At 45.4% G+C, this 10,913-nt stretch overlaps 2 protein-coding genes across 5 annotated transcripts in view; one reads left to right on the forward strand and one right to left on the reverse strand.

Moving 5' to 3' along the window:
• The window catches only part of PDCD11 (programmed cell death 11), a 45,818-nt gene extending 42,273 nt beyond the window's left edge, over positions 1-3,545 (reverse strand). For 2 of the 4 annotated variants that reach the window (XM_054034443.1, XM_054034440.1), the window contains exons 1-2: positions 3,374-3,448; positions 1,348-1,459 (exon numbers count right to left, since the gene is read on the reverse strand). In XM_054034443.1, the coding sequence (XP_053890418.1) occupies positions 1,348-1,449 (102 nt within the window). In that variant the 5' untranslated portion in view covers positions 1,450-1,459; positions 3,374-3,448. Of the gene's footprint in view, positions 1-1,347; positions 1,460-3,373; positions 3,452-3,497 lie in introns of those variants that run through there. The other 2 variants (XM_054034441.1, XM_054034442.1) reach the window with 2 other exon arrangements.
• A 54-nt stretch (positions 3,546-3,599) lies between these two features.
• ATP5MK (ATP synthase membrane subunit k) lies at positions 3,600-8,172 on the forward strand. Its single transcript, XM_054034444.1, has 4 exons — positions 3,600-3,705; positions 4,827-4,924; positions 5,012-5,106; positions 8,081-8,172. The coding sequence occupies exons 1-3, from the start codon at positions 3,612-3,614 to the stop codon at positions 5,102-5,104; spliced, it is 285 nt and encodes a 94-aa protein (XP_053890419.1). The 5' UTR covers positions 3,600-3,611; the 3' UTR covers positions 5,105-5,106; positions 8,081-8,172.
• Positions 8,173-10,913: the final 2,741 nt, after the last annotated feature.

Here is a 10,913-nt window from a genome sequence, read left to right on the forward strand (position 1 = left end):
AATACATTTGACCAGTTTGAACAAAACCATTCAATGGCTTTTGAGTTAAAACAAGCAGAAAAAGACATTTCCTCCCCTTCTTCCTACGGGAAAAACAACAACGACCACCACCACCTTTGAGCCTTCATTTGCAGAGAAAACTCAAGAGCGACTGAGGGCATGTCTACATTTAAAATGCTGCATCGGAACAGCTGGATCAGTGCAGCTGTAGCGTTTTAATGAAGACGTTCTACGCCAATGGGAGAGAGCTCTCTCGTTGGCACAGTTAATCCAGCCCCCGAAAAGCTCTCCCACCAACGTAGCACTCTCCACAGGGGATTAGGTCAGTACAACTACGTTGCTCGGGGGTGTGGATTTTTCATACTCCTGAGCAACATAGTTATATCGATATAGGTCTACAGTGTAAATCACAACCAAACCTTAAAATCTCAAACTTAGCATGGACATAGACCTGATTCATCAGAGCATTAAGGAGGGAGGTTCTTAATTTTCTGCACAGGAGCAGTCTCATGAAATCAATGGGACTAGTACACCTAAAGTTAAGAACGTGTTTTAAGTGGTTCTTGGATCGGTGCCTGAGCCCTCAATGAGGCAGCTCTACATTGCTAAGTCTTAAACAATTTGGTTTAGAAATAGCAAAGTAATTGATATATTAAAATGGGGGGGAGGGGTAGGAGAGGATGTCATGCATCCTGTTCTTTTAGGCACAGAAACATAAAACAAGAGAAACATATTAGATCAAGACTAACAGATGTATTGGAGCATAAGCTTTCGTGGGTGAATGCCCACTTCGTCGGATGCATGTCACATGCATCCAATGAAGTGGGCATTCACCCATGAAAGCTTATGCTCCAATACATCTGTTAGTCTTAAAGGTGCCACAGGACTCTCTGTTGCTTTTTACAGATCCAGACTAACATGGTTACCCCTCTGATAACAGATCAAATTAACCCCGGCGTAGCACCACTGAATTCAATGTCCTTACACCAGGGTTGGATTTGACCCACCACATCTCTCTAGAAGCTCTTACCTCTAAAAGCAGATTACATGCGATCAGACACCACTGAGATATTTCAAAGTTAAACCCTGATCAATTACGTTTGATTAATGGTTTGCCATCACATTCACCCAGGGTCAGACATCTGTCAAAAGTCATGAAAATCATGGATTCCATGATGAAGACCAGTCACAAGTACTAAAATGAATGTTGGGGCTCAATCCTGCAGCCCTCACTCAGACAAAGCTGTCATGGTCAATGGGAGTAAGAACTACAGAATTAGGTCTTTACACTAATTGGCAGTGGAATAGCTCTCAGAGAGTTTCATCCATCATGTGCGCACAACTCACATCAAATAAGTTATCCTGCTCTATTGGTCGCCTGGGTGCTTTTCTCTCTGAAGGTTTTTTCTGGGTGCCACCTCGAGGGAAGTTTTCTTCCATGGATGCCATGTTTGTATTTCTATGGGGAAAGCAAAAACACAGGAGTGAAATCTGCAATTGTTGTGACATTAGAGTTTAAGTGACAGGAGAAGGAATTATCTTGGAACTAAACAAAGATTTCCTTGGCTTTTTTCGTAAATGACAAATAAATATATATATATATAATGAATGCATCTGGAGGCTTAGAAGACAAAATATAGGCCTCTGAGAACACTTCAACGTACTTGAAAATGACCGTTATACACATATTAGAGACACAAGTTGGGTGAGGTGATATCTTTTATTAGACCAACTTCTGTTGGTGAAAGAGACAAGCTTTTGATCTTACCGAGCTCTTCTTCTAGTTATACATGTGTATCAGTCACCAGAACTTTTCCCTAGTATCCTATTCACCCACATTACCATATCAGTCTTCAGTGACAACTGAGAACCTGGTATACCTGACGCTTTAAAGCTTAGAAACTCGCTGAGGAGATTCCTAATAAAGGAATTATCTGCACACTAGTGTGCAACAGGTGAAGCACCATCTCCACAGACAAGGAACAATACATGCCTTCAGACATATTGCCTGGGGCAGTGATCTTGTCAGATCTCACAACCCTAAGCAGTCAGGGCTTGTTTTCACTGCAGAGCCTTGGGCAGCACAGCTATGCCAGAAGAGTTGCCCTAGTGTAGTAACAGCATTGCCAGCAGCTCTTCTACTGACATAGCTTCACCCCCACTCCCACACAACATTAGCTGAGCCAGCAGAAGCACTCTTGGTGGCATAGATGTGTCTATGGAGGTGGCCAGCATAGCTACACTGGATAGATGGTGTCATTTTTTGCACCCCTGACTGGCATAGCTATACCAACAAAACTTTGTAGTGTGTAGGCCAGGGCTCAAACATAGTAGTACCACAGTAGCTGCAGGAATTGGTGTTGACACGTCAGTGGATGCATGGGTGTAACTAACCCTGTTGAGTCAGTATTGAAACCACATTTTAGCATTTTGTTGGGGGCCACTGGCTGCCAGAAGTGTCATTTTTTTTTTTTTAGATAAAACAGAGTTCCAGACCACTTGTGGTCAATTAAGATGCCACAGCTCTTTCCTTTGCACATGCATAAAGGCTGTCACACAGTATCATAGACAAACTACAATTTAAGTCACTATATTTTACACACATGCCCCCAACATCGTCCCTGCCGCGTCAACTGTATACCGTAACCTTCTTTACTTCCTGTCTAAATTGTTGTTAGGTGTTGTTATGCACATTCAACAGTTCCCCCCCCTCCCCCCAAGCTCATTCCAGAGGCAGCAGCATAATATCGGTGAAAGGATATAATCAAGTATGGGCAAAGTAAATTGCTGTACAAATAAAAGCTAACTTCTCTTTAAGGCAGAGAAACTAATCTAAAGTACATTACACTCCAGGCAATACCAGACAATGAGAAACAAACAAACAAAAAAAAAAACAGGTCAACAGGACCCGGTGCAATCGAAAAAAACTGATCTCTGGGCCACAGAACTGGCAGACCTCCCCACACACCCTATTATGAGAACCGTTCGTCCCCAGCTCGGCGGGGAAACTAGCTCCCAAACCGAGAGGATCGCAGCCCAGTGACCCTGCGGGGGGGTAGAGGGGAGCTCAGTCCCCTCCCGGTCTCCAGGAGCGGCTACTTCAGGGCTCCAAGAGGGGACGCAATGCATGTGCTCCTCTCCTCGGCAAGCCAGCGGCGCTGAACTCGGCTGCTGGCAGGGGAGGAGAAGGAGCCAGGGGGATACTGCCCAGGGACTCCCCTGCCGGGGGCAGCGCCAGGCTCCCTCCTTCCCTTTCCCCCCGGCCGGAGCCGGGCCCCGGGGCGGTTCCCTTCGCTCCGTGCTGGGCCCTGGGGCTGGAGCCGGGGGGCTGGTCCCTACTGGGCTCCTACAGCCCCTGGCCAGACTCCCTCACCTCCTTCAGCAGCACATGGGGGACACCATCGCCATAACCCGGAAGCATTACCAAGGAGCACGAGGTCAAGCGGAACCCTCTTGCTCACAATGGGGAAAGCGGGCCGAGAGGCCTAGTAACCAACCAGCCAATCCAGGCGGAGCATCGACTGATGGGCATCGACCGAAGCCAATCCGCAATCCCCACTCTACGTCATCTCCACCGTCCGGACCGTGTTGTCCAATCAGGAGAGACATCTATGGCCGGAGGCGGGATTTCCCAGCGCCATCTTGCCTGGGGACTTGGAGTCGGCGAAGGGCGCGGAGCGGCCATTGTAGGGGAGCGCGTGGCAGGTGGGGGCGGCGGCTTCGGGCCGTGATCTCGACGCGTGGGGGGAGCGCTGCCCGCCCGCCCGCGGCCGCTAACGCCTCTCCCCAGCGGGGGGCCTGGGCGGGGGCCGCGGGCGGGCGGGCGGTCCTGGGCGGGGGCCGGGGCCCTGCGCGGTTGGATGACCAGGGCGGCCCGAGGGGCTGCGGCGGCCTAGGGAGCCCGGTGCCATAGCGCAGGGGGCCGCCTGGGCCCCCTTGTCTCGGCCGCGATTCCCAGCGCGGCTGCCCAGGCTCCCGCTGCCCGCGAACCACGTGCGCTGCGCAGCCGAGGGTCCCGCTCCGCTGGGAGCCAGGCCCCCAGATCCCGCCCTCCTCCGGCTCACGCCAAACCGGGGCTGGGCGGGCCTGGCTCGGCACGGCGGGCCGGGACTGGGGTGGCCTGTGGAACAGGGATCCCGCCCTGTGTCTGGGGAGGGGGGAGTTGCCCTTTCCCTCCCCCTGCCCCTCTCCCGGCCCCTGCCTCACGCTGTAGCTGAAGACCGAGATCCATTTGGATCTTGCTGCCGGGGAACACAAACGGATTGAATGAAGCGGCCCCAAAAGCATTTGTCGAGGCCTTGTGCAGCTGGGTCTGGATTCCCTCGGCAGCCCGGCCTTGTGGCTGTGCTGGCCCCTTGCCCACAGTCCAGTGTCGATCAACAGCGCTTTCGCCTTACTCCGAGAAGCAAAGCTTGGAAGCGAGGAGCTGAAATTCCTCCCATTCACGATGGTTTTTGGTTTATAGGAACTTGTAGATAACTCCGTCTCATGCCAGTGAGTCAGAAATGGGCTTCTTGTTGCGTCTGGGATGGAATGAGTTGAGAAAGTGAAGTTGTGGGTGCACCTGGCTTTTTAGTGCAGCAAGTGGCAATCGGTTCCTTTCTGTTTCCAGATAGAGCGATCCTAAGTGCACTGGACTCTAGTTGTATTACATCTATCCAAGGCTCTGTTAAATATATGAAAGTTTCAACAGCTAGCACTGGCAGCCCCAAATGTAAAACCTACTGAGGCAGCCCTGGAAGTAATCATTGCATGAGTCATCTGCTGAATTATCCAGCAGATACACCTGAATATAGACCTACTAACTTGTCCTTCATTGCATCTAGGACCAGCAACCATGGCAGGACATGACTCTGAAACACAGTACAAGTTCACTGGTCTTAAGAAATACTTCAATTCCTACACCATGACAGGCAGAAGGAATGTATGTACTAGTTAACTAGCCCTTAAGTGTCACACTTCAAGGGTGCCTTAGAAGGCATCTAAGTTTAATTTTCTTTTTTCTTTCTAGTATGTAATAGCTACATATGCAAGCGTTGCCATGATCATCTTATATTTCACGCTTAAGCCTAAAAAACAAACTCCAGCGGTGACAGAAAAATAGTGGTAAGTGGCTGTTTGTTTTTTTTATAGCACCCAAAAGAAATTCAGTCCCTACCCTCCCTGTAGCAAGTAGGGGTGATGGCAGATGTGGAGAAGGTGGAGTGAGGAGGCTATTAATGTAACCAGGTTATGATCGCATGGTTACCAAGCTTAGGCATGTGCATATTATGTGGTTTAAGTAAAGTTTAAAATTAATTCTTTAAAAAAGAGTGAATATTGAGTCACTTATTGTGGACATTGTGAAAGAGGTAAGTTTTTTTAAAGGATTTAAATGAGGTGGAGTGTCGGCAGTCCGGAATGGAATGCATTGCTAAAGGACCCTATTGGCTTAAAGACATATTTAAAATGCTTCTCTAACTGCTGACTCCAAGAACGATTGATTAAAATGGGGAATTTTCAATCTAACTTCACTGCCTAGGCTATGTGCCTCTAGCCATTTCAGCTTAGAGCTTGTAAAAAACTAGTTTCACTTTGGTTTAGTCACTCTTATCAATTCTGCAATCAGGCTGGCCTGCATTATCAAAGCTGTAGCCTGTATGGATTGCAAACAAACATTTCTCTGCAGTGTTTTTAAATAGTACTGGAGTAAAAAAATCACAAGCATTTCTATTGGTCTTGAATTATATAAGTGCTGCTACCAGCCCCATGTTAAGGTTGCCTGACACTTCCCATAGAAAGACCCTGTTTTCAGTTGCTATAACTTTGCCATACTGTTTGGGCTGAAATTTTTCATGCCAGGTTTCTGCTTCAAACTTAATTATTTTGTTACTATTCAGCCAAAATAGTACAGGAATTTTCTTGAACGAGGTGAGGGGAAATGTATTTTCCCCATGTTTGTTGTTGTGGTGTTTTTTTTTTTTTTTTTTTTTTAAATTCTGGCAACCTTTTCATAGAATAGCTTTTGCACCCCACATGTTTTAGAGCGGTGACTTGAAACTTGGAAGGGAGGTGGCCTTTGTGTCAGTAATGTGCTTTTTGTCATCCCTGTGAAAATCTGCCTTTGGAAAAATTGCAGTTTGCACATGCTCAGTAGAGACTTCTTAGACTTCAGCACTAAATTCCCCAAGGTCTGTCAGCACTGGGCATGCCCCAGCTTGGAGCTAACCAGGACTTTCTTCCTCCTATTGCAGCCCTGGGCTGTTGTGGGCCAGGCTGGTTCTGGACGCCTGAACTGAGAACAGGGAGCCTTTGGTCTCAAAGATGCCACTGCCGGGCCCAAGTAGTGTGGAGGAAGGCAAAGTAGGACTAGAGGCTGGTTGGAATGGGAGAGGGAGATCTAGGCAAGAAGACTGGGACTGAGAATCAGTGGGGCAGGGGAAACAAGGGGAGAGGGAAAACAGATCTGATCAGGAGCTGGGGTGCAGGTGGAGAACTGGGACTGGCTGGGTAGACAAACCAAGAAGGGAGGTTCAGAAGGGTGAGACTAGGACTTACTGGGCAAGGAGACTGGGACGAAAAACCTTTGCTTTTTTAAAGAACATAGGAAACTACTCACAAACTACACTAAAATGGGTTGGTATGTAAAGAACAGGAATGCTCAGCAGCTCACTAAAAGAACATTCAAGTTGCAAAGTCAAGAACTTAAAATTAGGATATGCCTGAGCTAAGGTTGCCTGTACAACCTTAATTTGGCCCCATCTTATGTTACCATTTAATTACATGATGCTATGCCTTTTTTTCCCCCCACAGGACCCCTGCCCCATTCATTGCACAGAATAGATGTTAGTCACTTAACAAAATAGCTGCTCATTAAGTGAGCACTGTTTGTTCTGTGCACTGAAAGAGGCAGGGGTCCTGTGGAAAAATGTGATCATGTAGTTAGGATGGCATTCTAATGCACAGGCGCAAGTGGGTTGATTTAAGGTTGTACAGGTAATCTTAATTCTGGCATTTCCTGATCTTGAGTGCTTGACTTTGTAATGCAGTGTTTTAACTTAACTTTTTGTTTTCTATGAGCTGTTTCTCAGCCATAATGAGAAAATGAATTGTCTGATAGCCTTTTAAAAACCCTAAACTTGAGGCCAAATTTGATATGAGCTCTTTAAACGTGCTATGCAGTAATAGAAGTACTTACTGTTCTTAACTGCTGAATAATACCATCACTTAACATATGAACATAGTGTGAGTTACTGAGCACATCTATCAAGACAAACTCTTGAATTCATGCAAAGCACTGTCCAGTCTGCATTATGGAAAACTTTAGTCCTTTAAAGAGAACTATCATGAAAAGGCTAGAATTGAAAACTTTGGCCTTCGTACATAAAATACTTGAAAAGAGCTAGATGTAGAAATGGATCAGTGAAGTAGAGTTTTGGCACCTGCTCAAAGCACATTGCAGTACTGAGGTGAGTTGGGTGAAAGGAAGCTTGTAGGGTTTGTCTGAATGTCATGTGACTTTAGGGTTGAACTAGGAGGTGTATTAAATAGGCAGTTTTTAAAAGTGCCATTCATCTAATCCATCCCCTTGAAGCCCCAGCTGTTTCCTACTGTCTGATCTAGTTCTTAGTTTGAAGCAGTGGAGCTTCCACAACTTCACTTGTGCAGAGACTTTGATTGAAGTGACACTAAGGAAGGGCATTGGACTTTTAAAAAAACAGCAACCCACATGCATAAAGATCCTGCTGCTATGGCAAGTGGATGACTTCCAGTTTGAGTATCTATTCAACTTGAGGCCGTCCATTCCAATGCCGTAAGTTTTATACAGCATTCTTTTGGGTCCTTTCAGATAGACCCTAAAACACAAACAGTATTTGTAAAAACTTGTTCATGAGTCATTGCTGTAAGCATTTAAATAGGGAGGGGAGGTTATAAGCTCTGAGCTGCAACATAATGTGTCCAGAAGGGATAGTTAAAGTTGCTTACCTTAACATGTTTTCTTGGGGGGGAGGAGGGAACTACCTATACCCTAGCTAATAGCACTGAGCAACATCTGCTTGTTTGAAAGTTATGATAATCTAAATCTTTTCTCTCTCTGCAGGTTGCTGGCATGTGTTAGTGTTGGACCTCATATTGCAATGGAAACAGCTGATGTACTATTATGTACCGTTCAATAAAACAAACAAAACATCATTGTTCAGTTATTTAATAGGAAAAACATAAGATTGTATAAACTAGAGATGCAGGTGACATTTTTTCCGCTCTTGAAACTATATTACTTTCCTGGTGAAAGTAAAGTGCTCTTGCACTATCTCATTTGTATAAAACAAGGCTGACTGTTCACAGTTGAGTGAAGGAAGCATAATTAAAACCATCCTAAAATATGTACTTAACACTAGAAGTAACTCACTCATGAAAGAATGTAAAGGTATTTAATAGAGCTTCAGAGGTTCTCTTGTTAAGTAGTGCAATAGGGGCAACAGGTCCTTATTATTTTATGAAAACAAGTTTAGTTTGACATACCTTAGCCCTGATAGACTTGACTTACACTGTTCAGACAAGTAGGGGAGTGGTATGTCTTTACCAAAGAGCTTTCTTCTGTGTTAAGGTGTTCAAAAATTCCAAACTTACATAATTCTAGTTTCTCCATGTTTTACTGCCTGGGAGGTCCTGATTACTCCACTTCTCTAGTCACCTAAGGGCAAGTTGGCTAGTTCTGACCACACCTAGCTTGCTCAAGCTACTTTCTTCACACCTGGTTGCTCAGTTCAAGGCTGTTCTCCATTGCATTAGGGCCTCCCTTGGGGGGGGGGGGGGGGGGGGGGGTAGGTAACTGCCTGACCATGGAAATAAGAGATCTACAGCAGGTGCTTGGCAGCTCTAAGGATGACATCCAAAATCAGGAATCTCCCAGGAGCCAAACTAAGGACAGTAACTCCATTTAAGAACTACCCCTTCAACCTAATCCTGGGGGCTAAAGTAGACCTAGGGCCATTGCTCTCAACTCCAGCATCACTGATCGAGTGGATTGCTTTGTTTCCCCACCTCAGTCTTATATTAGTTGTGATTCATTTTCACTATTGCTAACTCCAAGATTTCCACAATCATAAGTTAACCAGAAATTTCATGGTAATTTTAAAACTCATGGTGTTTTAAACAAACATTTAAGACATTCAGCCTGTCCTGATTATTTAACCTGTAGGGGGACCTGCCTTCCCCTTGATGGGTGAGTATTTGAGGGTCAACACTCATTTGAGTGCATTTAAACACTCCCCTCTCTCCCCACCTTAGAGGGACATTTACCCTTTCCTAGCCTCTGGGATGGGGGATGCTACCTTTCTTTCTCTCTCTCCATTTTCCCCTTCACTATCCTTTTTCTATCTACGACTCTCAAGTGCAATCTCCTGGGCCAAATTCATCTCCCATTTCCCTTCACTGCCGTTCTCTGGCTGTACATTCTTGGCTGCCTCATTGGTTCTCTCCTGTCCTTATCCCCTCCTCCTATGCTACCTCTACTCTTTCATGTTCCTTCTGCCTCTCTTCCCCCCCCCCCCCCCCCCCATTTCTGCACATCAGAGCTCATGGGGATTACAATAAGCCCTGCCCCTTGCTGCATTGTCATCGGGACTGAACCTGTGACACTAGTGCTAAACACTTGAGCCTTCTTGCCTGAGCTAAGACACCTGTTACTAGCAGATTTATGAACTGCTGTGTTAGGTCTTCAGCCACCACTAGAGGGAGACAGCACCACACAATTACAACTGCAATGAACATCCCACCTGCAAATGTTTGACAAAAAAAAAAAAAAAATTAAAGATTTATGGCCTTGCAGCTGTAAATACAGAATTATGTGTAAGGTTTTTTTCCAGATAGGATAAAGGTGTAAAACAAATGTTTAGGCAAAGCTGGTTTTAAGTTATGAGTGAATAAAAACCAATTTTCAAAAAGTGAAAAGATGTGTTTCTCAGACATAATGAGAAAATGAACTGCCTGATTAACCACAACCCATCCCCCCCAAAATTTACCTGGAACACAGGATTAAGGAAAAAAAATCAAGACAAGTGTTTTGCAAAAGTTGGGTGGGAAGGTAGCAAGGCACAGACTGGAAATGGGTTTCTATTCTGAATTATGAAGCAATTACAACTCCAGAACATGTGAATTCTAGAAATAATGGCAATGAACCAAAATTTTGCCACCAATACTCAGCTCACTTGTTGCATGTGGAAGAGGTGTGACTTTGGGGGGCGGGGGGGGGGGGGGGAGTAGGTGAGAGACTCCTCTGCAGTATCATCCCTGTCCATTCCTTTTCAAGCTTTCCTACCATTTTATAAAATGAGGGTGGAAAAAAATGTATTGGGTAGAAAAACAAAAAGGAACAGTCTGGATATGGCAGGAGTGGAACAGATTTGAGAGGAATGGGCTAAGTGGATTTTAGGGCTCTGAGGGATAGAAAGAGAAAGGGCAATTTGAAAAGGGGAAGTGAGAAAAGATTATTAGAATTAAGATATCACACTCACTTCACACTAGTTCACTCACCCATTTTCTCCAAACTTCTCCCCTCCTTTCCACACATTTTGAATCCAAACCAATTTATTCTCTCTCCTCTCCCACCACTTTTTGCATGTCAAGTAGGGACATTACAACCATGTTGTACATAACTGATGTCAGAGAAAGGGTTAAGGTGGCTGCTTTTTTGGGGGGGGGGGGGGAGTGGAGTGTGTGGGGAGAATTGTCTACCGCATTAACTGTTACGTTTCATGCACAATTTTCTCCTATTTGAAACAGTTAACTGTATTGCTCTTCATACTAAATCACTTATCTTCATTTCTCTTGGGAGGTTGCTAGCATGTTTTTCTCAGGGTTGAACCTGCTTCTATTGCAACAAGATGAAAGTAATGAATGTCCTCCTATAACATACAGTCCAATAAATCATG

This window comes from Malaclemys terrapin, chromosome 7 (genome assembly GCF_027887155.1).
Source record: "Malaclemys terrapin pileata isolate rMalTer1 chromosome 7, rMalTer1.hap1, whole genome shotgun sequence".
In the NCBI taxonomy this organism is placed as follows: domain Eukaryota; kingdom Metazoa; phylum Chordata; order Testudines; family Emydidae; genus Malaclemys; species Malaclemys terrapin.

Excerpts from the sequence above, each read along its gene's own strand:
- ATP5MK (XM_054034444.1), top strand. The coding sequence starts at position 3,612 with ATGGCCGGAGGCGGGATTTCCCAGCGCCATCTTGCCTGGGGACTTGGA. Across the intron at positions 3,706-4,826 it reads TGTAGGGGAGCGCGTGGCAG|GACCAGCAACCATGGCAGGA; the intron begins GTGGGGGCGGCG and ends CATTGCATCTAG. Across the intron at positions 4,925-5,011 it reads CCATGACAGGCAGAAGGAAT|TATGTAATAGCTACATATGC; the intron begins GTATGTACTAGT and ends TTTTCTTTCTAG.